We start from the raw sequence: 26,706 nt of genomic DNA on the forward strand, positions 1-26,706 counted from the left end.
TTTGATTGATCCAACCCCGTCATGGACGTATGTTCACTGATGATCTGCCAACCCCGCGTTTGAATAAAGAGTAGCTAACGATCGTCCCACGACAGGTATTCTATGCTTATACCTACTCCACAGCGGGATGGCTCTCGCTGCAGAGCATATCCTTGATCACCGTCCCGCAGATCATGACAACCTTGCTGTTGGATGAGTCCAGATCGGCTTCTGGTAAGTGCCAAACTATCCAGGTTACTCAAGACAGCGTGTAATTGGCTCCATGGTTTGAAAGAACTCACTTTGACCCGTCTATAGAATTGGAAATATACTTCGCACGCTGTCTCGGGTTTAGTTTACTCACCATTGCCGTTCTAACGGTGATGCTGACGGGATCGATCCCTTTGAACTCCACGGTGTCGGAACCGGTGACCACAGAGGACAACGATCCCAAGGGACCATATGCCATCCCCACATTGATCGTTACAGCCCTTTTCCAGGGATTTTCCGCCTTCTACGCTTATACCCGGTACTTGTCCTCGGGTCATACTGCCTTTGCTATAGGAATGATCGGGTACTCGGTGGTGGCCGCCATTGGGCTCTGGTGTGCACTCTTTGCCAGCAGCAATGGGAAGATTAGTCGGAAGACGGGTGCAGACAAGAGAACGACGGGATTTCCATTCAAAAACACAGAGGCAGCCAAGAAACATGCGTGGAAGAAAAGCTCTTGAAAAATTGGGCATCCTTAGAGGGCAAATAGATGGATGACTCGGTTATGTCGGATACTACGGGTGATCGATCTATCTGGATCCATAATGAGCACACTTGAACCTCGCATGAGTGCTCCATATCTTAGATCCATTTGAGTCACGAGGGTCGAAGCCAAGGCTAAAAGAAAAGGGACCAAGACCGGCGCCTATCGGGGTGGCTGAACAATCGCTGCTAGTGTGTACACAGGATACATAAATTAATCAAGAGCCAATGACGTTATCGAAGACGTGATATTACTTACTTGATTTGTTGCGGTGCTCCGACTCAACTGGATTCAGATGGAAGGGAAGGGATTCTTGATCAGGCTCGTCCCGAGGCATGACCATTGCTCCTCTCGAATCCGAGACAATGTTGAATGCCCAGGATGACGATTGAGAGCGAGATATTAAAAAAGAGATTAAGGGTTGACGATTGCCAACGGAAGCCCGATGGAAGAAGAAATGCCAAGAATTTGGCTGCCTGGATGTTAGTGCCGTTTAGCCTCAGGCCCCAGCTGAATCCCTGCCAATCACGAGGCAGGGCTCACCACCTCCAACCCTTACACAAGACTCGCCCTCGCTCTTTCCTGCAGGTCCTCTGCTTACTTTCCCCTCTTTTCCCTCCTGAAATGCCCCGAGAATGCCGTCCGGAGCTTAGGAAAGCTACGACGGCTTAATGTTCTAATTTCCCCCACCGACCTGCCCTGGCCAGTTAGACCGCCGGACCCATCGAATGCAACATCACCAACACTAATTTACCTGCATCTCTGTCAGCCCACTGGGTTTAACTAGATATGCCAAGGACTTGCTTGGCTGGTTTATGCATGAAGAGAGATGGGCACTAGTGCGTGCGGGACCACAAACCTCACCTGCAGAGGGCTCATGCACCTGAAAGACTGCCAATGATCATTTGACTGGCCAGGTCAAGGGGTTAGGCTTAGAGCCCTTTGCTAATGCCGATGCCGCCTCTTTGACTGCCACATTTCTTGGCTTCCCCTCTTGGCCCCTCCCGTCCCTTGATGCCAAGGGCCTTGGTGGCTCGGACTCCCGGCGGTAGGCTGGCCACCTACTCATGGCGTGCGGAGATGGGCCATTCAGGTTGTGCCTAATGAGATACTCTGATGCCGACGGGAAGGCCGGCTGCTTGCTGGTGTCATTGGCTTCTCGAATGACTCGGAGTATTGTCGTCTTGCAGGACTTTTGTGTAACAACAGGGGCCGACAGTTGGCGTGGCTGCCGTGGCATATGCTTTTACTGCGAGCCATGGTTATTCTGCGGAAGCGAAACCACCCTCCCACCCAAACAGGGCTAATGTGCCCAGGTCCTGATACCATCAGAAGACCTCCAGGAGCACATGCCTGTTCGCATAACCGTGGTGTAGCACCAGGAATTGCTTAGCTTAGCTTCTTCGACTGGGGGGCCAGAAAGTGCTTATCGCAAAGATCCCACTTCTTTGTGTGATAGCCCCTCCCGCGGCCCTTGATCAAGCCGTTCTCGCTCGCCCATACCGAAACCGCGATATTATAGGTGCACATGGTTATTATTCTTTTTCTTTTTCTTTTTCTTTGCTTCTCATGCAGCCCCATACGTTGCCGAATTTGGCTACACCTTGGGGCTCATTCTTCGAAGTTTAGATTCCGACAAGACCTCAGCACCCAATCAAAACCCTTGATTCCTGATAAAAGACGTGGAAAAAAGCGGATATCGCGTGAGGATGCCAAGCAAAGGGAATGGGTCACATTGATCTCTGTCGCGCTGTTAGGATGATCTTCACTCCTAAAGGCATCGCCCGCGGCATTAGGCCCTTCCTGTCCAAGATATCGGTTACTCCTCTCATTATGGCGAGCTACTTTGTGAATTAATTGACTGAGGGATATACCACCTTCCCTTTGAAGGTACCGAGCCACTACCTTGAGCGTTAGTTACTTTTTCGAGGAAAGCATCCTATGCTAGTCTCTGCCAATCACTGCAGCGTCGACAACTTGCCATAGCCTTGTGTTCTTCACGGTCTATCGGAACACCCGTTCATGACTGAAAGGGGTCAGCGTCCGTGGTGGTCAACATCATTCTCATCTTTCATCATGCCCGCTGATTGATAGAGTAATTTCCGGTGGAGCACAACGCCGTCCTCTGAGATGCAATGTCACCCTGTAAGTTTCAACTACAATCTGTAGTACAGAGCATCCTTGTCATTGCATGCTGTGCAAGTGATCCAAATCCGTAGAACTTGCTCGAGAACAGGGAAATATAGAACTCCTGAAGGTTATAAATACCACATGCATCCCTCGTCCATCCTCACTTCCATCATCAAGCCAGCGGTTTCTATCCTCCGACTTGAGTTGTTCTTGCGCATCTTTGCAATCTTCTCATCATGCAGTCCATCAAGCGTACCTTGCTCCTCCTCGGAGCTATCCTTCCCGCGGTCCTCGGTGCCCCTGTGCAGGAAACCCGCCGGGCCGCTGAGAAGCTTCCTGGAAAGTACATTGTCACATTCAAGCCCGGCATTGACGAGGCAAAGATTCAGGAGCATACCACCTGGGCTACCAACATTCACCAGCGCAGTCTGGAGCGTCGTGGCGCCACTGGCGGTGATCTTCCTGTCGGTATTGAGCGCAACTACAAGATCAACAAGTTCGCCGCCTATGCAGGCTCTTTCGACGATGCTACCATTGAGGAGATTCGCAAGAACGAAGATGTTTGTGGTCATCCGCTCGCATTTTTGAATGACAGCTAACTCGCGCCCAGGTTGCCTACGTCGAGGAGGACCAGATCTACTACCTCGATGGCCTGACTACCCAGAAGAGTGCCCCCTGGGGTCTGGGCAGCATTTCCCACAAGGGCCAGCAGAGCACCGACTACATCTACGACACTAGTGCCGGCGAGGGCACCTATGCCTACGTGGTGGATAGCGGTGTCAATGTCGACCATGAGGAGTTCGAGGGCCGCGCCAGCAAGGCCTACAACGCTGCCGGTGGTCAGCATGTGGACAGCATTGGCCATGGCACCCACGTTTCCGGCACCATTGCTGGCAAGACTTATGGTATCGCCAAGAAGGCCAGCATCCTTTCGGTCAAAGTTTTCCAGGGTGAATCGAGCAGCACTTCCGTCATTCTTGACGGCTTCAACTGGGCTGCCAACGACATTGTTAGCAAGAAGCGTACCAGCAAGGCTGCAATCAACATGAGCTTGGGTGAGTTTACATTGTTCTTCTCTACTTGGAACGCGCGAGCGCTAATTTCAAAAACACAGGCGGTGGCTACTCTAAGGCTTTCAACGATGCGGTCGAGAACGCATTCGAGCAGGGTGTTCTCTCGGTTGTCGCTGCCGGTAACGAGAACGTACGTCTCCCCTCCATCGCGCAAAGACGAATTCGTAACTGACTTGATTTTCTTAGTCTGATGCCGGCCAAACCAGCCCTGCCTCTGCCCCTGATGCCATCACTGTTGCCGCTATCCAGAAGAGCAACAACCGCGCCAGTTTCTCCAACTTTGGCAAGGTCGTTGACGTCTTCGCTCCCGGTCAAGATATCCTTTCTGCCTGGATTGGCTCTTCCTCTGCCACCAACACCATCTCTGGTACCTCCATGGCTACTCCCCACATTGTCGGCCTGTCCCTCTACCTCGCTGCCCTTGAGAACCTCGATGGCCCCGCTGCCGTGACCAAGCGCATCAAGGAGTTGGCCACCAAGGACGTCGTCAAGGATGTTAAGGGCAGCCCTAACCTGCTTGCCTACAACGGTAACGCTTAAGTACCAGGAGTACGTCGCAGGATTCTACCATTGTTACTGGAATACAATGATGATTAGAAAACGAAGAGCGTTATGATTCGGACGGATATATGCATGGCACCCATACAGCGTGATACATAGGCTGTTTGCTCAAGAATTAGGATTTTATCTGAATCCATGTACAGAGTATACTTATGTTAGTAGTCAATAAAATCTTGGCTTTCTAATTTTGTCCGATCTACAAGGGGTCGTCGATCACAGAACGAACTAGATGTGCAGGGGACGATGATCACCCGTTCTGAGCAAGACCTCTAGTAGTTGTCGACCATAGCTTTGACGCGAATCATGACCCTACTACTTCTAGATTGCAGACCAAGTCGCATGACAATGTCCTCTTTGGATTAGGATTAGTAGTTGATTAGATTCCGGAAAATGAATTAGGGCTGGCGTTCCAACTCCTGGGGAGTGCCGATGTTACTGTACTTTATGAAAGAAAGTAAGTCTATTGGTACACAGCTGCAGTAATCATTCTACTCTGTATTATATATTTAAAATAATTAGTAATCTAAGATAGTAGATAGTCCTATGATATACTAGCTTGGGGTTCGAAGTCGGCAAAAGATTTGCAATCCCCTTTCGGGATGATATATATCTGAAGTACCGACATCTACCATCCAGTCGGATCAGCTAAACGAAGTATCACTTCTTTCGCCACTGCCAATTACTACTCCTATTAAAGTTTATGCTACAGTACAAGCCACAAGACTTATCTCCAGAACTAACTTGTGCGTAGAAGCTCTGCCGATAGCCGGGCGGTTGGAACGGGGAAACGTGCACCGCTACGAAGCGAAGACAGCCGGGGAATGAACCCTCCATATTTTGGGATTTTTTTTATAAGATAAGGACGAGAGTTGTGTATATCTTGACTACTGACTGGTGGGAGCTCATTTTTCTTATCTTGCCACTGCTTGTATTGAGTTTGGTGGGTGTGTGTGTGTATATATGAGTGATAGCAGTGAGGATATCCTATCGGAAGCACAACCTTTTGGATCACGCTGGTTGATTCCTTGAGCTAAAGCCTGGACCTAGTTATGCTATGTTAGATTAGGTAACAGTACACGGTACTGTTGGTCGAATTAGGAAAACCTACATAGCTTTTCCTCGGTTACGAGTCGGAAGGGGGAGGGGTGGACCTAGGTTATACATCTACAGGGCAAGGCTAGTTCGGATGATTCTACGTAACATAATTCGTCCCACGTCCGATTGGAGGCGCATTCTCCACGATGATACATAGGTCATAGGGTGTAAGGGAGAAAACCCGGAGAATTTCACGGTTTCGAGCTAGTCAACCTGAAGCTCCATGTCTTAGCCCTATCGTCGACGAGTAATGCCAGTTTGGTAAAAGAGCTCTGGGAGCACCCTGCGACAATGAAACCTTTCCTTGTCCTTATCCAGTTGACGCGTAGGCTACGGGGCAAAGCAGGCCCCAAAAAGGGATAGAAACGCTGACGAACATTGCTGGCGACGCCGAGCATTCTAGTAGTCAGTCTTCCGTCAGGTATGTAGATCATCGTCTCAAACGAGAGGTATGGCCACCAAGGGGTAGCTTTTGCAAAGTTTCTAGGACGCTATATCGCCTCAATGTACGTTGGAGGAGACCAAAGAATTTGGATATTGGCCGTTGAAGTGACTTCAGGAGCCCCCCAAAATGACCAACTGTGGACCAGGTGACTAAACCTGTGCCACTGGGAATAGCATCATACCTCAACTCGACACTTAGCGGGGATCTGCGCATCCAGCCCCTTGCATTCTGGGGAAAAGAGGAAAGCTTGCAGCTACGTATGTCTGTTTGATATCTGTTTGCTTCAGCAAGATGTAGTTCGCGGATTATTAAGTCAAATCCAGATGCTGGGGCCCTACCTGATATTTCATGCTTGCTGCTTTCAGCGCGTCCAAGTTTATTCATTCGACTTGGTCTATTGGATATTTTTTGCCGCCCAAGATGAACGACAAAGTGCCCGAGATCGCCATGTCTCAGTTTGAGACAGACAAAGGCATTTTGGAGCCACATTTGAGACAATATGGTCTGGAGTTCGCGACTGACGGGTTCCATATCCGATGGGCGAAGGGAAATCAGCGTCATCCTCGCAATTGGAGCATTGTACGGAAAGCTTATGACACTAGTCTGATCATCTTCTTAGAGCTTTTCACGTATGTTGACTGCCTGCTGCTCTGTACACGATGGGGCTCCTTGCTAATAGACGATTGTATACAGGACCGCCATCAGCGCTTCCGGCGTACGTTCCTCTTCCCTCCCTGCCCCTTGAGAAATATGCTGAGTATGACAGTCCACTGCTGCCAAAGATGCGTTACGTGAATTCAACATCGAGAAGGAGTTTTCTATATTTGTATTTGTATCAATGTCCGTTCAGCACCTTTCAACCCTGTGGACCCTCACCTGAATTGCGTTTTCTGATGGCTTGTTGGACAATAGATATTTGTTGGGCCAGGGCCTCGGTTCCATCGTTTTCCCTCCGTACTCAGAAGCGTTCGGACGCAAAAACCTCTATGTACTCAGTACAGCGCTGTACAGCATCTCCTGTGCCATCGTGGCTGCTGTCCCATCTTTATCTGGCGTTGTCATTGGTCGTCTTTTCAGCGGAATTGTCTCGGCGATCCCGACAACGGTTGTGATTGGCAGTATCGAGGATATGTTCAATGCTAGAGACCGAGTCTGGGTACTTTGTCTCTGGGCCATAGTGGCCAACCTAGGTTTGGTGACCGGACCCATATTGAGCACCTTTATCGTTGCAGATCTGAACTGGTAATGCTTCCACCCCCCTTAAACTCTGGTACTGGTGCTAATAGGAGCATCTAGGCGGTGGTTATTCTATGTGGCCGCCATTGTGACCGGTATCCTCACTTTCATCCTACTGACCCTCCGCGAGTCCCGTCCGTCCTTGTTGTTGGCACGCGAGGTTGAACAGCTGCGCAAAGTTACCGGAATCGAAACGCTTCAGGGATTGAACCCAGACCGCACGCCAGACCTGAAAACCTTTGTGCGTACGGCGCTGTTCCGCCCAGTGCGCCTCTTCTTCACCGAGCTCATTGTCTTCTTTGTGTCCGTGATCAGCGCCATCGCTGTTGCTCTGGTTTATCTCTTCACCGAAGCCTTGCCTCCAGTCTATGAGGATTTCGGCTTCAGCACTAGACAAGCATGCCTCCCTTTCATTGCTATCGGGGTCGGCCTGAGTTTCGGGTTCTTTACGCGCTATATCGATTTGCATATTATCGACAAGCACCGCCGGAAGGGCCAGCCACTCCTCCCCGAGCACAAGCTGACGGGCTTTTGGATTGGGGCCTTCATCCTCACAGTGGGACTCTGGGGTTTTGCCTGGACTATTCCACCATACAGGACTGACCTGCACTGGATAGTGTCGGTCTTTTGCCTAGTGCTGGTTGGATATTCTTTGAATGAGATCGAATACGTGCTGGGTGGGTACTTGACAGACAGCTACCTCAGCTATGCAGCTAGTGGACTGGCTGCCCTTGCTATTGTCCGAGCCCTCTTATCTGCCATCTTGCCGCTCATCGCTCCGCCAATGTTCTCGAACCTCGGAAACAACATGGCTATTTCGGTGTTGGCGATTATCGCGACCATGTTCTGTGCAATCCCGCCCCTGTTCTCACGGTTTGGGAAGCAGATCCGGGCCAAGAGCAAGTTTGCCAAGTACAGCTTGCGCATGTATAATGAGCATAGTGTTGACGAGGACGGATATTAAGAATGATGGCTTCTGCTTTCAAGCTAGATGAACGATTCACGGCCTTGATATCTTGTCGATGTGGTATAGATGATGGAGCAAGAGGTGATGAGGAGAAGGAGGACAAGTGAAGGAGAGGAAGGGTTGCCAACCGAACCGGTAGTTTGCTATAAATACGCTGGGCGAATTCACGATTACTATTTCATGTGGTACGAAACGGAGGTATCACAAAACACGATGATTGCTTTTTTTTTGGCGTTCTGTGTCCTGTTTTCCCCCATGATTTTGGAATCTTTTTTTAAATAATATAGGAGCAGTTTCAGAATAAATAAATAGATCTTATGCAGTGTTCCGTCTTTTATTTAGTAATTCATTTCTCTGGTTTTTCAACGGATTTTCTGCCAGTTAAAAAGCCCCTGCCGCTTCAACCTCCCCGCCATTTCTCATTTTCCCCTTCGCAAAAGCAGCATCCCTTTCCATCTACAATTATTTACTTCCACCATTGATATTGTTTGCCCTCTTGCTCTGTGAAAATTTTATTCCCTTTCTCAGCTCAGAATGAATAATCCGGGAATTCATTCCTCAGATATTCCCCATTCGCTACATCTTGACGCGCTATCCGGTGTTGCTGAGGATGCATCCACATTGGCAGCAGCACAAGCACAACACCACCAACATGATATACAAGAACATGTCCCGAGTGCCGAGTCCACCGACGCACAGTCATTGCATCCCCTACAAACCGCCGTTGGAGTCTTAGACTCATATTCAATCCAGCAACAAGAGGAGCAAAATGATGACCGATCATTTCGAGAATCATACAATCTGCTTGTAAGTATTGATACACACATACATGCCCATACATAAGCTGGGTATTCCCAGTAGCAAGCCCACTTTCATACAAAATCCGGCAAATACTCGAACCATGGCTAAATGGAAAAGGCCCGCGACGATTCCCATTCTCTGCGCATGCAACCACAGTGCAATACCTTCTCCGAGGCCTCGATCTTCTCACCCAAACAGGGCGGGTACCTTCGAGACATGCCATCGGTCTTGGATCCCCCTGACCTGGACCTGTGGAGAGAAAGGTTATTTAATGTGGATGAGACGATCGTGCTAAGTGAAGAGCAGTATGTTTATTCCCACGTCAGCTTTTTCTATATATGTACCTACCAGAGCGAGAGCGGAGGGGAATGGGGAACTTGCATAAAATCATGCGGTAGACAACGATCTGATAAAAGCACGATAGATTCCTGACTTATTTCCCTCATGTGGATAACATCTATTCTCACCGTTCTACGCAGCATTACAAACGCAAGCCGCTCATATCTCATTACTGGGACTGTCGACTGAAAGGTCGTCCGCCCGGGACTCCCAAGTCCGATGATCCGAACAAGAAAAAGCGGAAACGAACAGCGCGCCAACGGGATCTCTGCGATGTGAAGATCAAGATCACGGAGTATTTCCCTGGGTACAGCCCAATGATGATCGCGGAAGGCGCCGCCAATGACGCCGGGGCGGTTCTGGGCGCGGAGTCAATGTCCAGCGGAAATGCGGTGTTTCCTCCACCTGACGATCCGGAGCCTCGAGATCGCCAGCCATTTGGTGTGCTGACGCCTAATCCGCCGTTGCCTGAAGGTCATCCTGGGGCCAATGGACAGCGGTTCTTTACCATCCAGCGAGTTAACGGCAACGGCGCCAATGGGAAGAATGACGGGGTCAGCGGTGGGCATCGGCATACATTAGAAGAGAGTGATCGGGTGAAGAAGAATAGTGTTCAGCGGTATTTGCTGAAGGAGGCGAGAGAGAAAAAGAAGGCAAGTTCGGTAAGTTAAAAATTCTCTATTCGTTGAATTTTGGCTTTTGTTTTCTATCCCAGAAAAAGCCAGAGACGAGCCTTACGTCACATCAACAGCAATCAATCATTCCTGCGTCTCTCTTTCCTTTTCCCCGCTTTCTCACAAGTTGTTGCATGGTTTCATTTTCAATGTTCCTCAGATCCCTTTTCCAAACACAAAGACAGCGGCTGTTATCCTACCTGGAATTTCCCGCCATTTGTTTACCACCAGCTGTCTATTCTCGGAGTCTAATTCAACCCGCCCAAAAGGTCAGGGCAATGTCTACCCAAAACCAACCTTCGCAGAAGACCTATCACACAAAAGCCACCGGCTTGGCTGCCCTGACGGTGTCTAACCATTCCAGCGAGAATGAATTGAAACTGTACGGCAGCTGTTTCTGGTACGTACTACAGATTTAGGAATCTCCAATAATCTGAATGTACTTCAAACTAATTTCCCCCAGTCCCTTCGTGCAGCGTGTATGGATAGCCTTGGAGGCCAAGGGCATTCCGTATCAGTATATCGAGGTAGACCCCTACAAAAAGCCTCAGTCCCTATTGGAGGTGAACCCAAGGGGCCTTGTCCCTGCCCTGCGGCACGGAGATTGGGGGTCACATGAAAGTACTGTTTTGCTAGAATATGTATCAAACCCCACAACTTTGAAGCGAGTCAAACCAGATGAGACACTGACACTTTCATGCAGCTTGAAGACTTGAACACCGGGCCGCCTCTGCTCCCGCCAGGGGATGCGAAATTGCGAGCCTATTGCCGACTCTGGGCAGACTTTGTAAGTTTCGTGCAATTTAATGCCCGTAAGGGGCATACACTGATGAATGCAGATCAACCGCAACATAGTGCCCACCTTCTACCGTGTCCTTCAGGAACAGGATGAGCAGAAGCAGATTTCAAATGCGCAAGAACTTAAGGATGCATTCGCTACGCTAGTGAATGCCGCCGACTCACAAGGCCCATTCTTCCTGGGAGCTAATATATCATTTGTGGATGTCCAGGTGGCTCCCTGGATCATCCGATTGAGCCGCGTCCTGAAGCCCTACCGCGCTTGGCCGGACCCCGACGCAGGGAGCCGATGGGGCGCCTGGGTTAACGCGATCGAAGCTAATGAGCACGTCAAAGCGACGACAAGTGACGATGAACTCTATATTGACAGTTATGAACGATATGCCCGTAGGTTCCCTTAATGAGGAATCTATTGTCCTGAGGCTGACGCTCGTCCAGAAAACCGCCCCAACACTTCTCTGCTGGCGAGTGCGATCAACTCTGGGAGATCTCTTCCATGATCACTGTTTAGGGGACTGGATTAAAAATATCTTGGAACAGTCTGCTGAAGGGGTGTGGCACGAGACTGTTGGAGGGATACCCTCCAAGTGATCAGTAGTCCTAATGGGTCGTGGCCAGACCCGTCCCAATGAGAGAGCATTTCCCTTTGCGTCGATTATGTCGATCTGGCGCCTCTGTTGAATCGGAAACCGCCTCTACCACTGCTGTCCGGGCCCCGAGGGCTGCGGATGGGCTGCCGGAGAGGTTGTTGGTCGTTTCCAATTTGGTCACTGGTCGGTTGTTTCTCTTTCCTCTGTACATAACTTGGCTTTGGGGATTCGGGATCGTAGAGCTGTTTAGATTTTCCGGATGCCGCCGAAGAATCTCTCTTATCCCGATTGTTGTCTCTTCCACTACCACGGCTTCTCCCTTTTCCTCTACCCTCGTGCTTTGGTGGGGTCCCACTGCGTGGCGACGATGCGCCTGACGTAGTGCCAGAGGGGCTCCCGAACAATCTTTCACGTACTTCTTCGTACTTGCGTTGCTTCTCTTCCCGATTCCGCAGCGCAATGGCTTGGCGTTCCTCGGGAGTAGGCTCTGGTGGTTTGTTGTCATCGTCGGAATCGTCGTCATTGTCACTGTTCAGAGCCAGTCGTCCAAGACCAGCGGCTGTGGCGTTGACGGATGACGATTGCCGGGAAGAGTGTGGATTGCGACTCAGAAGAGTCACAGTCGGTTTGAACTCCTGTTTGAGAGGGACATTGGAGCGCGATTCCAGGAAATGAAACGTTTGCGGAGTTTCGCTGTTCGTGAAAGAACGGTCAGAATGCGATTGCTCAGGACATAGACAGCACAAGAGACCAGTTGTGAAGAAGAAGAAGAAGAAGAAGAAGATATACGTACGCTTCCGCCCATAGTTGCCGGTTGAATTCCGCTTGCTGCGCCCTGCGCTGCGCTTTGGTCACTTTGGAGGATACTTTCTTTTCCGGTGGAGGCGGGGTGGGGTCGGACGCTAAGGTCTGCAGAGGAGTTCGAGGTCAAATCAGTGGATTATAGAAAGTGAATCCAGAGCGGTTGATTCGATTCTAGAATACGGCTATGTATAGTGAGAAGGAAGGCATACATCGGCTTGTCTTTCCCAGTCTTCTTCCCAGGCATCGGGTGTTTCAGCGGAGGGCTTTGCGCTCATTGTTACACGATTAGTCTATGGCAAAAGAGGAAAATGCAGATGCAGAAAGAACAAGGGTTTCCAGATGCAAATAATGTATATAAAGATAAAGAAATGCGACCAAACTCTCTCCAAGAGTAAGAAAATTGGGGGAGTAAAAAAGAGTGACGAGGGAGGGGAAAGAGAAGTGAGAGCCATTAAATTCGAATGAGGGAAAATCTGCTGTTGCTTAGTTAAGGTTCTTTCGGGGTTTACTCCGCCTTCCGCATGAACCACCACGTCAAACCAGCTCACAATAAATCCTATTGCCCTGAGCTGAATATATCAATCCCCGCTTTCGCGACTCTTAGCAGGAGATACTCGTGTTCACTTGCAGTATGGCTACTGGTATGTACATTCACTTTTCTCTTTGTGCACCCTCCTCCCGCCATCGAGTCTCTCTTTCCATCACTCTTTTATCCCCACATCCGCTTCCCCAAGCCCGGAATTCTAGATCCCACTAACCAAACCAACCCAGATCCTGACGGAGACTCCCAAATGGCCTCTTCTCCCGAATCCTCCCACATGCACTCCGAAGATTCCCCAGTCGGATCCCGTACCCCCACGAACATGCGTAGCGCCACCTCCCAGTTCCCAGGCACCTCAGAGCTCTCTCCGCCTGGATCGCAGACACAATCAGTATCAGCTGACGTCGGAGGGCTCGCCGGACTGGGGAATACTAATACGTCTGGAGGGTCGGCGGAGATGACATCCGCTCAGCAGCAGCAGCAGCAACCGGGGGCATCGTGGATGAACAAACGGGCGGAGGAGGAATACCACCGGGCAATGGAATATGTGATTGATCAGGACTTTAACCTAGGTGGGTTCTACTTCGCGTTCTGGCTTGCTGGCTGGGGTCGTTACTTCTAGGTGTGGTTTGGATTACGGCTGACCGTTGTGGTACATAGATGAGTTCGGGGACCCATTTGATGATAGGGATATGGAGGAGAAATTATTCTAGGGATATGGGTTACAGGTGAACATGGTGTTCATGGTGCTTTTGTGTTCTTTGGTGCTTCTTTGCTTGGGAGATTTGAGTGTGATTCCTGGTTTGAGACATGAATGATTTATGAGATATGATTGTCGACTTTGTGGGGGTTCCCAAGGATATACTTGGAATGGGATGGGCGATCGAATCTAAAGCGTTTTACCATCCATAGATGTCTACTAGAATAAAGAAAAGTGAGGTCCGAAATTGCAGTCAGTCCAAGTTGGAGGCGGTGATGGTGGTTCAAGTTTAGTCAAGGATGAACATCCAACGGCGATCTAAACATGGATCATTATATCATAGACATTTAAGTTAGCCCACATACAAACCTAATGATCCATTCAAGGTAAAGAAAACATTTCTTAAAGGACCAGAACTCCGTTCTTCATTGGTCAAAGTTGACATTGGGCTCTTCAACCTTTGTGATCTAAGCAGTCGTTGGCACAGCAACGGCCCGGGCGAAATCCAACGAAAACAATTCACTCTAGTCCATCATTTCATTTATTTAACTCCAGTCTCCACGCGCACCTCTATCGCTTACCACGAGTCGACCTCACTCTGCATTACTATCAGATCCCTTCATATTTATGAGATTGTGTATCGACATATCAAGACATCAATAGCGCCCATAGTCAGTGCCTATACCGTCGCCGTTTGACGTCACGATTGTTTCCATTCCTCGCATTGGTGAACGAAATAATGTCAACCACCGACTCGCCTGCGATGCGGGCAGAACCTGATTTACAAAAATGGTAATTATATCTTCCACTTACACATTCCGCGTATCAAGTTTTTGGGGGACACAAGTAATCTTTCTATCCCAAGCCGAGGCATTGATCTGTTTGCCTTGAACCCCCCTTTTTTGTTCCCGATGCTGTGACTGTCCCAACGGGGAAATCTCAGTCACTTGACGCAAGCCCTACACATACAACGACTGTCATGCTACCTGAAACAATCGCTGACCTTTTGCAAATCGCGCGGTTCCTACAGTTCCTTTCCAAATCCTAAATTCCAACAACTCCAAGAAGAAAGGTTCCGATTTACTCCTGTCAAAGTTGCGAAACCTGTCCCGCGCATCTGGGATCGTCAACCGTCCACCCCGTTTCTGGCGCGTCCCAAATCGCGGAAAGTGTGGAAGCGCTTCCGCTCCTCGTTCAACAGTATGAAGGCGCTGCAGCGCTTGATTTCCGCGCAGAGTGGTCCTAATGACCACGATGACCTCTACACTGAAATCAACACGTCGCGGAATGAAGAGTATATGCGCGGCGTCAAGAGACGGTGTCTTGTGCATAATTCCGAGGAACAAGGAGAGGCAACGACATCCCGAGGACGCTCTTTTCTAGAGACAAAATGGGAGTCAGAGGCCAGTGGGAAAAGACGTAAGTCACCATCGCGTGTCCATATCATGTTGTTGTTCTGAGGGAGCCGGATTTGACTTTTAGTAGGTAAATTTCCCGCCTATCGCGGTCTCGTGGACGGCTCCGAGCCTATCGTAGCCGATTCTCAGCCGCTAGGAGCCAGCGACGACGACGACAGCGACATTAGTTATCCAAACGCACACGATACTGCTACGTCAGGTGATGAAATTTTGCCGGATACGGTTGAAAGTGACGAATCGCTGGATCGTAGCCCAGACACGCCTACCAGATTGGCTGCCCCCGCGGCCTATCCCCGCACGCTACATGGTTTACAAAGTGGGATGGATGGAACCACTGCCGATATAAAGGAATGTGATGATCTCGGTCAGCCCCAGGCTGACCTGCCTGAGTCTAGCTCTCTGGAAGCTGGTCCTCCGGAGAATATAGAGGAGCAGGAAAATGATGCTGTTTTGGATGCCACTATGACGGATGATCTACAGTCTGGACAATGCGAATCACAGACCTCTGCAACGGTTTCCCCAGAGAGTGTGCAGCAGACGGACGCCACAGAACCGCCAGCAGCGGCACCCGTGCAGGACCTGACTGCAGAACAGGAGTCGACTTTGGTTCGATCGGCACTACGTAGCTCTTTGGATGGCGAGGATGCCGAGTTACTCAATAACTTTTTGTCCAAAGCGAAAGCCAAGCGAGAGGCCAAAGCCGCAGCAGCCGCGATGGTTACAGAAGAGAAAGCCGACCAGGTATACGTGGAGATCCCCGATATTCCCACACCGCAAGGTCGTCGGGTCCTGGAGGATCTGGATGCCAATTCACCCTCACCGCTGAAAGCCCAGTTGTCTCCATCCAAGGTTCCGGGCAAGGACATTGACGAAAAAGAAGATCAATCGCCTTCCAGTCCCCGTCGGAGCACCCGAACTCGTAGTGTCAAGGCCCCGCCGCGGATGACTACGACGACTACGGCGGCTCGCAACACGTTAACGCTTCGTCGTGCGAAGGGAACCGAATTCGTCTTTCTCAAAAAGACAGAAGCCCAGGAACTGGCACTAGCGACTCGTCGGAACACGCGACAGAATAAAGGAGATGCGATGTTACCGAAGTATACGCTACAGACCTTGGCTCAACAAACAACGGACTCCGAGGCCACTTCAGATGACAACAAATCTGCACGCGATTCCAGTCGACGATGCGCATCCGCAAAGAGGGTGTCATGGAACGACGAGCGACTCGTTGAGTACGAAGGTGAGAGTGGAGAGGGGAGTAGCGATGACGCTACTGGCCGGGGAGGGAAATCTAAAAATCCAGAAAAAAGGAAGGCGACCAGTAGTCGCACTACGCGTTCGCAGGGCCCGTCGAAAACTGGTGGTGACACCGTGCCGGCTGCATCGACTACTGCAGCGACTACTGCAACTCCTCGCGCGCGGCGTGTGCGGCGACTGGGAACACCCAAACCTACTGCAGCCGTTGACACCAGTGCATCACCGTCCACCAGCATGAGCCCGCCCGAAACACGCAAAAAGCTGACCCCCAAGTCTCCCCGGACGACAATAGCGGGGAGTGGCGCATCGAAAAAAGTCTCCCGTGTCAGCACCCGGAGTGACACTCGGGCGTCATTAGACAGTAGCTCGCTGAAGAGCTCCAGTCTTTTCAAGGCCCATGCCGGGTCAACCCCGATGCCAAGGCGAGTGCGATCGTGACCTTGACGGTCCGTCCGAGCATTTTTAACGTATCTTCATGAAGGCTATTTTTCGGCTTGTTGCCCTGGTACAAAGTGTAATAGAGTGGGACTGAAGGGCTGTACATATTCATAATGCTGTCAATATTTGCTTTCGACCATTAATGACCTCGGGATTTGGATGGAGGTTGGGTTAGACACGGGGTTTTGCTATTTACATCCACAATAATGTTATTCGTGTTGTTTTTCTGTTTCTTGCTGTCTGGGGCGATGAAGAAATCCGGGGCAGAAAATGGAGTAAAAACGCACAGAGCCTGATCGGCGGTGTTTGTGTCGGGTTGCATGTGATTTATGCATCCACTTACATTGAATCCTGCTCTGCTGTTGTTTACTCTGTACATACCCCCGTACATGAACCCCCGGCTTTCATTCACTCCTCGGGCCTTGATGCCGATCTTTGTCAGATCAACTCTCAGATCTCGCTTAACCTCCTCTAAGAGAAATGCTCTTTCGGGAGAAGGCAGCATTCATCATCCTATCCGGCAGGTAGGCTACCGAGTCTTTCCGTAGAGGGGCTCGGGATGTGGGATCATCACGAAAAGTAAACCCATTATTATGGAGCAAGTCTTATTATCTGGACTCCATCTACTCCATAGTACGGTGCAATCATGTTGGTGATGATGAACTACCTGCAGATGTGGTGAAACTGATATCCAGTGGTGTATGTTATGCCACCCTCGTAATACCTTTACTGGTATTGATACCCGACGTCCAGTTAATACCTCATTTTCCAATGGTTATTATTATTATTATTATAACTGCAGCAGCAAAAAGAACAAAATGAATGAATATAGCCAAACCCCCTCGATGCAGAATGATATCATCTTCCCCTCCCCACTGCTTCCTAACCAAATTCGACCGAGATATCTCCAACGAGCAACCAAAACCCGACCACCATCAAACCATCTCCCGAGAACTGTCTACCTATCCATCTCCGATCTTCACGGTACAGAACTTGGCTACTCTTAGCAGAATTAGCATCTTCAGTAGGAAAAGGAAAGTTTACCTTTTCTTCACTTGAATCCCTGTCGATAAAAAGTGTACCTCTGTGAGAGATCTGCTGCACTGCGGCATGTATGTATCAACCATCCTTACTCTCAACATCCAGGTTTGTCCCTCTATCAGAACGCCTCTGGCTTATCTGGATCCAATCCCTTGGGAGAGCGCACCCTCCAACCGTCTATCATGAAACATTCCTTCCAACTCAACTCACCGGGTATCCATTACCTGAGATAAAACCAAATAAAGAACGACCAACAAGCCAACCATACTTGGCGCAATGCATTATCCTACAGAAAAGGAATATGGAGCGGGCTGTCCCTCGGTTCCTGAACCATACTTTAAGTTTGATAGAACAAGGACGAACCACTCAGTTACATCCATCACTATACCTAAGTATACTACCACCGACACTACCACCGTATCAACAGGATAAGAATAGAGCCGACGCTACCCATGCCCATCTGCCCCAAAATTGACCAAAAGAGTAAAAAGTCAAATCAAACAATGCCCCAAATTTAATCCCTCAAAAACTTCCAAGTGGGAATCCATATCCCGTCCTCCATCAAATCATCGCAACGCACCAATTGCAAATGTAAGTCGTCTAAGGTACCTGTACCCTTCCACCTAAGACTAAGTGGAACCCCCCTTCTCCATTCATATTCTACACCTTTCCCATTTCATCGGTTTCCCCACCGCGGAAACCCGAGTCTATGATTGCATCCCACGTCATTCCCGACATGCTGGCTGGGAGAAAAGAAAAGGCTAGGGTTACGGTTTTGTAGGGTTAGGTTTTGGAATGGTCACGGTTCCACTTGGGGGGTTGCACGGTGCTTTACCGCATTGGGGGGTTCGGTGTTTTAGGGCTTTTCCGGATTTGCCCACCGGAGAGGGAAGGAGAGAGACTCCGGGATTTTCCGATCGTTTTGTTTTTCGAGGCTTTTTGTTTGATGGGCCTTCTGCCTATCTGGTTGGTACATGTAAAAGGTCCTTCCTGTATTGATGGTGGTTGATGCTCAATATATGAACTACTGTTGTATATCTATTTGCTTTTTTTTGTGTAGTTTCAGTTTCCTCACACTGCGAAAGTAAGAACTCTACTATCAACTCTGTGTAACTATCAAAAACTCAATTGAATTCCCGAACTCAATAGGATATGACATGAACAAGGGTAATGTAGTATGGACATGTAGTAATTATGGTTGTTGTACTCAGGTTGTAATTTCCCTTTACTTTCCCGGCATAGCGTCATACCACCTAACTTACTAGAGCGTTAGCCGACCTGTCGCATGTCATGGAGGACAGTCCTCCGAGTCCACCTTCTCACCTGTGCTAATTACAGTAGTAGGATGCAGGTCGCAGGGGTAACTGCTTCGAGGCATGGTTCCATAGAGCTTCAACTTTTATTGTATTGGTTCTTCTCTCACTTTTCTTGCCAAAGGGGGTGTGTGTGTATTCCCTTGGCGGCTAAAAATTAATTCAGAAATAAATCGGTCTCTATTGAAAATTTAAATTTTATGATTTTTGGGATTGTTTGGTTTGGTTTATTATTATTCTATTTTGTGTTTCTTGTATGGTACCTGGTAAGTTTTCTATGTTATGTTCTTTACAAAGTATTCCATCCAAGTTGGTTGTGATATCGTAGGCCGTTACATTTCTTCGTTTCATACTATACTATGGGAATATGTAGCCACTGTATACTATATGTTTTGGACCTCCTGAACAACTCCAATTGTTTATGTCCCGCATAAAGAAAAGAAGTCTATTGTCCCCTCCAGAGCCCTGGTCTGTTTGTTCAAGCAGACAGGTTCTTGGCGGTCTCCTCAGGCCAGACATCGTAGCCGAAGGTGTCCTTCATGTTGACGAAGCGGAAGTGACGACCCTCGGCGACCTTGTTGACGGCCTCGAAGTCCTCGTCGGTCAGCTCGATGCTCTTGAAGTTGGACTCGATACGGGCGGGGTTGGAGCTCTTGGGGAGCACCACGTAGCCGCGACGCAGACCCCAGGCAATGAGCACCTGGGCCAGGGTGTTGCCGCCCTTCTGGGCGATCTCGTTGAGGGTCTTGTTCTCGCTGACCCGCTCGCCGGTGGTGGGCACCTGGTTCTGGGAGCCCAGGGGCGAGTAGGCCTCGGGGAGGATGTCGTTCTTGAAGCAGAACTGGACCAACTCGTTGTTGGGCAGGAAGGGGTGGATCTCAATCTGGTTGACATGAGGCTTGATCTCGGCGAACTTGAACAGCTTCTCGAGACCCGGGATGGTCCAGTTGGAAACACCGATGGCCTTGGCCTTGCCGTCCCTGTAGATCTTCTCCATGGCGCGCCATGTGGGCTCGGGGTTCTCAGTGAGCTCCTTGAGGATGACGTACTGTGATGGTTCGGTTAGTTGTACCGGACGTCAAACTAGATGGCAGAGGATGATGTGCTGCATACCTTGCCGTCAGGGCCAATCTTGGGTTTCTCCTGGTCCTCCTTCTCGGAGGCAATGGGCCAGTGGACAAGGAAGAGGTCAACGTAGTCCAGTCGGAGTCTCTTCAGGGAGTTATCAACGGACCACTGGACGTCCTCGGGACGGTGGAGGTGATTCCAGACTTTAGTGCAGACGAAGATGTCTTCCCGCTTGACGGAGGGGTTCTTCTTGAGGAAGTCATGGATACCATCACCAACCTCATCCTCGTTGAGGTAGAACCAGGCACAGTCCAAGTGACGGTATCCGGTCTCGAGGGCCTTGGTGACAGCCTGGTAGGTCTCGCCCTTGGAGCCCTCACTGGCGAAGGTACCGAAACCGACACCGGGGATCTTAACGCCATTGCTCAGCGTGAAAGTCTTTCCGTTCGACATGTTGGGTGGTTGTGATAATGAGAATTGGGGGTCTATTGCAAGAGAAAGGAACTCAAAAATGAGAAGCTTTTAGGGAAATCAGGGGAAGAGGGGTTTGTGGTGGTATAGTAGGAAAATATAGAGGAGGGGTAGTATATTGGCGAGAGAGAGAAGCTCCCAGAAAAAGGTGGGGTGGAACAACAACTACAGGGAGGGGTTTAGTTAAGTTCCATTAATTAATCTGGTTTACACTGGCTAGCACCCTACACACTGGTTGATGGTTTATTACACTTTCTACCTCCGACGATCGAGTTCTCTTCTTTTCGGCAGCAGTTTCTGTATCTTCATCTTCTATCATTCTATACCTTCCTCATCGATATCTTTCCAGAAATGTCTCTCTGTTGATGTGAGAATGATGTGATGTGAAATTACATACATGCAGTACGGTACTCCGTACACTACAGCTATACACAGTAAGTATACCTGCTACTAGTCTTTCTAGTCCATCCGCAATCCCCACTCCATGACGGCATCGTCGACAACAACAACAAAACCCCAGCGGTTGCAGCGAGAAATGAAATGAAATGAAATGAAATGAGAAATGAGCAATGAACGGGACTCCACCAGCCGAGAAAGCCGCCATGACATCACTCGCGTTCAGAGTCGAAACGGCGCGAGCGTTTGACCCGCCGTCGCCCGCTCGATCGTCATCGTCTCCATCGATCTCAAGCGCTTCCATGGGTGGAAATCTTTGACGGCCAATTATTCGCCACTCGAGAGACCCACTGGAACCTCTCCTGTCCAGTCATCGTGCAGGATGGCTTCATGCTGGCTCGGAGGGATCAGCTATTTGGATGCTCGTTCGTTCAGTGAGGGAGGGAAGAAGTCGGAAGGAGGGTGGTTGGAAAAAAGAAAGAAGGCGTTCAGGGCCAATGGAGCGGAGGAAGAGGGACTTTTACTGTAACCCTCCCGCCCCGCTGTCCTGCACTAGCCTTAGGCAGCTTTCTCTCTGATGGTGGCAGAAAAAAGCGGACGGGGGGACTGAACTCCTACCTACTCCGTAGTAGGCAAGTACCTTTCAGGTAAGGAACTGGAGGTATTACACTTTCTCAATACCACAGGGTCCTTGGGTGGTCAGTAATTTTACAATACGAGGGCCACGATCCACGGATAACTTCCCTTTGCGAGGCTGAAAGGGGTTTAGTGAGACTCCGCCGTACCCGCAGCCAGCGTATCTCCGGCCATCCTCGAATCAGGTCTATGCAAATGCCAAATTCGTTGATGACGATAATTCTCAGGAATTCATCCATGATGATACGCCTTCGAAAAAAAAAAATCCAAAGTGGATCCCCCTGGGTTATGATGGTTGCGTGCAGGGTAATAAAAAAAATCCCAGAATTAAAAAAAGAGAAATAATACATCTCTTTTATGGAATTGGAATTGACCGCCACTGGCACGGTGTTATATATTAGTATCCAGACTGCCCTCCTCCAAGTCAATGGTTATCATCTTTCATCTTCTACCTCTCACAACACTCCCAGGACACTGCCCTATAGCTTGAGGAAGCTTGTTGGCTGTCGATCCTTGTCTTCTTTCCAGGAGTGATATCATCACCTCTTATATATACATCATCATATCACCCCTCCTTCGCTCCCTATCCTCTCCTCTCTCCTAGGGAAACTCCTTATCAATTCCATCTATCTATCTCGACTTATCTTCCACAATGCCTCGCTTCGACGACGCTGACTTCGCTGTTGATCCCGCCCCTGCGGCGCCCGGTACTGCTCCGGCCCCCGCTGCTCGCTCCCCCAGAGATGGCCGTGGCAGCATGGCGGGTTCTCTGCCCATCCCCAACGATGCGGGTGCCACCATTGAGATCCCCGCAACCCGCAGCTCCATCAGCGATGCTGCCCAGTACATGCACAACCTGAGCCTGGCTCCTTCGACACGGGACCGTCGTGGCTCTCGCAACTCCTTCGGCACCTCCCTCCCTATCCCCAGATCTCCTCGTGTGTCTCGTCTGGCATCCGTGGTCACCGCTGATGGTAACTCGGTGTCCCGCGATCTCTTGGCCTCTCAGGTCCAGGACATGTCCAAGGAGAAGGTCGCTGCGGCCAAGAACATGGCCTTTGCTTTCGACATCGATGGTGTCCTGGCTCACGGTAACCATGCCATTGAGCCGGCCAAGGAGGCCCTGAAGATGCTCAACGGTGACAACGAGCTGGGCATCAAGATTCCTTACATTCTGCTCACCAACGGTGGTGGTAAGACCGAGGCTGCCCGTTGCGAGCAGCTCACCGAGGTTCTCGGTGTTCCCATCTCGACCGACCAGTTCATCCAGTCTCACACCCCAATGCAGGCATTGGCTGAGTACTACGACACGGTGCTTGTCCTCGGTGGTGAGGGCCAGAAGATCCGTGAGGTCGCGGAGAACTATGGCTTCAAGAACGTCGTCCACCCCAAGGACATTGTCGCCTGGGACCCCACGGTGTCTCCCTGGGGACACTTCACAGAGGAAGACCGCGCTCAGGCCAAGCCCCGCGACTTCTCCAAGATGAAGTTCGACGCGATCCTGGTCTTTGCCGACTCTCGTGACTACGCTACCGACATGCAGCTGATCCTGGATCTCTTGCTCGCCGAGGACGGCAAGCTGTTGACCCGTGCTAAGGACCCCGTCGCCTCTCGCATTCCTATCTACTTCTCTCAGGGTGACCTGATCATGCCTACCGACCACCAGGGACCCCCGCGTCTCACCCAGGGTCTTTTCCGTATCTCCATTGAGGCTCAGTACAAGGCTCTCACCGGTGTCGACCTGGAGCGTGTCGTCTACGGCAAGCCCGAGCGTGCCACCTACACCTACGCCGATGAGGTCCTCAAGTCGTGGATGGAGCAGATCCACAACGAGAACCGTCTCCCCCAGAACATCTACATGGTTGGTGACAACCCGGCTTCCGACATCTGCGGTGGTAACATGCACGGCTGGAACACCTGCTTGGTCCGCACTGGTGTCTTCCAGGGTGGTGACAACGATGAGAACAACCCCGCCAACTTCGGTGTCTTCCCCAACGTCTTGGAGGCCGTCAAGGCTGCCGTCCGCAAGGAGCTTGGCAAGGAGTTCAAGTTCAAGTGGAACCCCAAGGTGAACCCCGTTACCGGCGGTGACAGCGGCTCCGCTGTCGAATAAACGACGATCATGCCCAAAACTTAAAAGGAACAAGGAACTCACGTTTCCCTGGCGTTTGGTTGATTCCTTTGATTTTCTTTTATCTACTCTATTTCTTTTCTCCCACTTTGATGCTACCCAACAGCGTCTTTCATCTTTTTTCACGGGTTTGAACTTTTGATATCCATTGTCACCATTTCGCCTGAAACCACAGTGCGATGGTTGATTCATTTCCTTTACATTCTTCAATTTAGACTGGGATTCTTTTTATGTGATGATGCAAGGGCATCAATGAACAAGTCTTGTTTAAAAACATCATGAGGTTCAACTGGGTTTGGATACTACACTATAGATTTCTTTGGCTTAGATTCTTAGCAGCAATTGAAGCGCCTGTGGCACGACCGCAAGCAAAACTCTGTTCCAAAATCTTCTCGAGTCGTTGACGACATTCTGATGTAGTCGAACTTAATCCTCGACCCAATGCGTAGCTATAGTCCAACCATAGAAAGAAATTATACTCTAAACATTACAAGACTTAAAGCCCTCGAAACACGTAATCCCAATCTCCCAATTCCACCCATTCCCACCCCAAACTCCATTCAAAATAACCATCTAAGAAATAACCTCCATCTCGGCATCTACAGTAGAAAGAAAGAAAGAAAGACAGAGAGAAAAAACTCTACCACAAAGTTTCGCCGACGGGAGAACCCGGCATATACGGATACCAATGGCTAATGCATGGCATGTTTCGCCTTTCGCTTAGACGCCAACCTAACCACAGCCACACCCGAGGAGGTCAAAACATGCATTCCGAAGGATGCTCGGGTATATTTGCCATCCCGTGTTCGGGGTCGGCGCGGCTGACCGGAAAAGATTAACTAGTAGGGTTGCATCGGTATCTTTCGTGTATGTAGGCTTTATGGGGTTTGTTGCCACGAGGGGAAATTGTTTCTTTGACGTAAGGTGTTTATGTACTGTGAGGTAGGTTTTCGAAATACAGAGATCGCAGGAAATTGTAATTGTGGATGGAAAGTTTAGTGGTTGTTGTTGGTTAAATATCCTGGTTTATGATGAATTAGCGTTGTGAATTAGTCTTCTATGTCGTACTCCGTACGAATATAGGTTGATTGATCTTACTATATATTATACCCCCTATTCCTATATTACCAGTAATTGTTATTCTATTGTTTGGGATATAAGTAGCCAGTTGAATATTGTCTATTACTTAAGGGACTGCACTTGTCGCAGGACAAACTACAGATATACCTGTGGTGCAAATTATAGGGTAGCCTACTTATATGAATTCGCAATTATGTATCCAATAAAGAGCCCGTGATTAGTAGAGATTGATCAAGTAGATAATGGCACCTTTTAGTAACTTTAACTTAGTTAAAGGTCTATATAGTAGGCTCAGAGAATAAGACCAATAGAATTTCCGTCAGCTAAGCTAACTATGAAATATACCGCCCTGATTAAGGAGAGTATAAACTTGCATTTACAGCTCACCAGCTTTGACAATTTTGATCGGCTTGCTGGGTTTACCAGAGCTAGAGCCAAGGGCCTCAATCTCCTTAACAACCCGCATTGACTCATCGTCGGCAACCTCACCAAAGACGACGTGCTTGCCATCAAGCCACGAGGTTACAACAGTGGTGATGAAGAACTGAGAGCCATTGCTGTAATAATTAATCAGAACCTGAAACAAGATACATAGGAACTAGAGACAAGTCTAGACTCACGTGTTGGGGCCAGCGTTGGCCATAGAGAGGAGACCAGGCTTGTTATGCTTATACTTGAAGTTCTCATCCTCAAATTTTGTACCATAGATGGACTTGCCACCAGTGCCCTGTAGCAAAAATTCAAATCGTGAGTCTGGATATAAAAACAAACAATAGCAAGATTGGGAGCCAAATTGCCTTCTCTATCAAGCAATAATAATAATAATAATAATAATAATAGTAAATATTAAAAAAAAAGACTCACATTATGGTTGGTAAAGTCACCACCCTGGAGCATGAATTGAGGGATCACACGGTGGAATCCAGAGCCTGCATAGCCAAAACCGTTGACTCCGGTACAGAGCTCTCGGAAGTTTCTGGCAGTCCTGGGGACGTCCTTCTCAAATAGATTGAAGTTGATACGGCCAGTCTTGCCTAAACCAAGTAACAATAGTTAGTGACTAATATACTATCAGGATTGAAAGACTCTTGCTGGACACAGAGGGAGAATTGGATCCAAGAAGATAGAGGGGCAGTAAACCCCGCAGTGTCTCTAATTAAAGGTGAGAAGAACATAAAATGGACGACACATACCGTCATATTCCACGTCAAAGTAAGCCTTGGTATTACCTGACATTTTGGAGGTAGATTGCTAGAAACCACGAAGAAACAAATCCTTGGATTGAGTGTTGTGAATGAGAGTAGAAGAGAGGACAAGCAAGGGTAGATTTATTGTTAGGTCAGGTTAGCTCCGGTCAAGGAGGGGCAGAACGTGACGTACAAAGCGGGGTATCAAATGATCGAAGGTCATAGGTCCGAAGGTATAAGAACCCACAGTTCAGTCCCGAGAAGCAGTCTTCAAGAAAAAGAAATCTAAGAGAAGACACTAGGCTAAGTTAAAAATTGCGTATTTCTCAAGTAGGTGATTATCTTTATCAGAAGGTAGGCAATATTATAATATCAGCCCGGTAACAAAAGATCAGATAAATAAAACAATGAAGTACCCCGCGCTCTGCAAGGATCAATAACCGACAGATTATAAGAAGTATATACACTGGACCTATGTCGGCATATTTGTTTTTATACTTCTTACCTAGATTCATGATCTATAACTCCAAGTATGTCCGAACCTTACTACTGGCGTTATGGTGTACTCCAAGTTATAATACCATGTACGTTGAATCTAAGTGAGTCTAGATCAATTATCTCGGCAAGTGTATAGCGATACACTGCTCTTTACATACGATATACAAACCACCGGAAACCACCCATCTCAGCCTCAAGAGAGAAAACACCGTGGTCGAACACTTACCCAATCACTCCTAACTAATTACAAAATCCTCCGAAATGTAAAAGGGCACGTACACACAA

General features: G+C 49.2%; 11 protein-coding genes across 11 annotated transcripts; 8 read left to right on the forward strand and 3 right to left on the reverse strand.

Annotated features, from left to right (window-relative positions):
• Window positions 1–21: 21 nt before the first annotated feature.
• Window positions 22–710, forward strand: F9C07_2226439 (uncharacterized protein; the record flags this gene model as incomplete). Its single annotated transcript, XM_041284934.1, has 3 exons — window positions 22–27; window positions 96–213; window positions 298–710. The coding sequence occupies 3 exons, from the start codon at window positions 22–24 to the stop codon at window positions 708–710; spliced, it is 537 nt and encodes a 178-aa protein (XP_041143421.1).
• Window positions 711–3,028: 2,318 nt separating this feature from the next.
• Window positions 3,029–4,740, forward strand: F9C07_2278087 (subtilisin-related protease). Its single transcript, XM_041290154.2, has 4 exons — window positions 3,029–3,423; window positions 3,474–3,918; window positions 3,978–4,066; window positions 4,123–4,740. Exons 1-4 carry the CDS (start codon window positions 3,100–3,102, stop codon window positions 4,474–4,476), a joined length of 1,212 nt encoding a protein of 403 aa, XP_041143422.1. The 5' UTR covers window positions 3,029–3,099; the 3' UTR covers window positions 4,477–4,740.
• F9C07_2278088 (MFS multidrug transporter) lies at window positions 4,741–8,237 on the forward strand (the record flags this gene model as incomplete). Its single annotated transcript, XM_041284935.2, has 6 exons — window positions 4,741–6,311; window positions 6,376–6,666; window positions 6,731–6,752; window positions 6,804–6,877; window positions 6,950–7,279; window positions 7,334–8,237. Exons 2-6 carry the CDS (start codon window positions 6,386–6,388, stop codon window positions 8,235–8,237), a joined length of 1,611 nt encoding a protein of 536 aa, XP_041143423.2. The 5' UTR covers window positions 4,741–6,311; window positions 6,376–6,385.
• A 269-nt stretch (window positions 8,238–8,506) lies between these two features.
• F9C07_1324389 (glutathione transferase) lies at window positions 8,507–11,402 on the forward strand. Its single transcript, XM_041290155.2, has 8 exons — window positions 8,507–9,047; window positions 9,159–9,346; window positions 9,466–10,042; window positions 10,324–10,454; window positions 10,518–10,695; window positions 10,758–10,841; window positions 10,894–11,239; window positions 11,291–11,402. The coding sequence occupies exons 1-8, from the start codon at window positions 8,775–8,777 to the stop codon at window positions 11,350–11,352; spliced, it is 1,839 nt and encodes a 612-aa protein (XP_041143424.1). The 5' UTR covers window positions 8,507–8,774; the 3' UTR covers window positions 11,353–11,402.
• Window positions 11,403–11,507: 105 nt separating this feature from the next.
• On the reverse strand, window positions 11,508–12,521 carry F9C07_2152 (uncharacterized protein; the record flags this gene model as incomplete). The annotated part of the gene is made up of 3 exons (XM_041290175.1): window positions 11,508–12,135; window positions 12,236–12,351; window positions 12,456–12,521. The coding sequence occupies 3 exons, from the start codon at window positions 12,519–12,521 to the stop codon at window positions 11,508–11,510; spliced, it is 810 nt and encodes a 269-aa protein (XP_041143425.1).
• Window positions 12,522–13,016: 495 nt separating this feature from the next.
• F9C07_2151 (uncharacterized protein) lies at window positions 13,017–13,500 on the forward strand (the record flags this gene model as incomplete). The annotated part of the gene is made up of 2 exons (XM_071509231.1): window positions 13,017–13,359; window positions 13,448–13,500. Coding segments are annotated over 2 exons (396 nt in total), but the record flags the coding sequence as incomplete, so codon positions are not given.
• A 1,189-nt stretch (window positions 13,501–14,689) lies between these two features.
• On the forward strand, window positions 14,690–16,600 carry F9C07_2150 (uncharacterized protein; the record flags this gene model as incomplete). Its single annotated transcript, XM_041290156.2, has 2 exons — window positions 14,690–14,906; window positions 14,973–16,600. 2 exons carry the CDS (start codon window positions 14,690–14,692, stop codon window positions 16,598–16,600), a joined length of 1,845 nt encoding a protein of 614 aa, XP_041143426.2.
• Window positions 16,601–16,989: 389 nt separating this feature from the next.
• Window positions 16,990–17,282, forward strand: F9C07_2149 (uncharacterized protein; the record flags this gene model as incomplete). Its single annotated transcript, XM_071509221.1, has 2 exons — window positions 16,990–17,124; window positions 17,235–17,282. The coding sequence occupies 2 exons, from the start codon at window positions 16,990–16,992 to the stop codon at window positions 17,280–17,282; spliced, it is 183 nt and encodes a 60-aa protein (XP_071363996.1).
• Window positions 17,283–19,432: 2,150 nt separating this feature from the next.
• F9C07_2148 (aldo/keto reductase family protein) lies at window positions 19,433–20,475 on the reverse strand (the record flags this gene model as incomplete). Its single annotated transcript, XM_041290196.1, has 2 exons — window positions 19,433–20,002; window positions 20,068–20,475. 2 exons carry the CDS (start codon window positions 20,473–20,475, stop codon window positions 19,433–19,435), a joined length of 978 nt encoding a protein of 325 aa, XP_041143427.1.
• Window positions 20,476–22,177: 1,702 nt separating this feature from the next.
• Window positions 22,178–23,638, forward strand: F9C07_2147 (putative phosphatase; the record flags this gene model as incomplete). Its single annotated transcript, XM_041284938.1, has 1 exon — window positions 22,178–23,638. One exon carries the CDS (start codon window positions 22,178–22,180, stop codon window positions 23,636–23,638), a length of 1,461 nt encoding a protein of 486 aa, XP_041143428.1.
• A 1,474-nt stretch (window positions 23,639–25,112) lies between these two features.
• F9C07_2146 (putative cyclophilin) lies at window positions 25,113–25,972 on the reverse strand (the record flags this gene model as incomplete). The annotated part of the gene is made up of 4 exons (XM_041284939.1): window positions 25,113–25,293; window positions 25,357–25,463; window positions 25,601–25,770; window positions 25,930–25,972. The coding sequence occupies 4 exons, from the start codon at window positions 25,970–25,972 to the stop codon at window positions 25,113–25,115; spliced, it is 501 nt and encodes a 166-aa protein (XP_041143429.1).
• Between the last annotated feature and the right edge of the window lie 734 nt (window positions 25,973–26,706).

The sequence above is a fragment of the Aspergillus flavus genome, chromosome 2, assembly GCF_009017415.1.
Source record: "Aspergillus flavus chromosome 2, complete sequence".
NCBI lineage: Eukaryota > Fungi > Ascomycota > Eurotiomycetes > Eurotiales > Aspergillaceae > Aspergillus > Aspergillus flavus.

Coding starts and splice junctions, on each gene's coding strand:
- F9C07_2278087 (XM_041290154.2), top strand. CDS start 3,100: ATGCAGTCCATCAAGCGTACCTTGCTCCTCCTCGGAGCTATCCTTCCC. Junction 3,424..3,473: donor AGATTCGCAAGAACGAAGAT/GTTTGTGGTCAT, acceptor ACTCGCGCCCAG/GTTGCCTACGTCGAGGAGGA. Junction 3,919..3,977: donor TGCAATCAACATGAGCTTGG/GTGAGTTTACAT, acceptor TCAAAAACACAG/GCGGTGGCTACTCTAAGGCT.
- F9C07_1324389 (XM_041290155.2), top strand. CDS start 8,775: ATGAATAATCCGGGAATTCATTCCTCAGATATTCCCCATTCGCTACAT. Junction 10,043..10,323: donor AGAAAAAGAAGGCAAGTTCG/GTAAGTTAAAAA, acceptor CCCGCCCAAAAG/GTCAGGGCAATGTCTACCCA. Junction 10,696..10,757: donor GTACTGTTTTGCTAGAATAT/GTATCAAACCCC, acceptor ACTTTCATGCAG/CTTGAAGACTTGAACACCGG.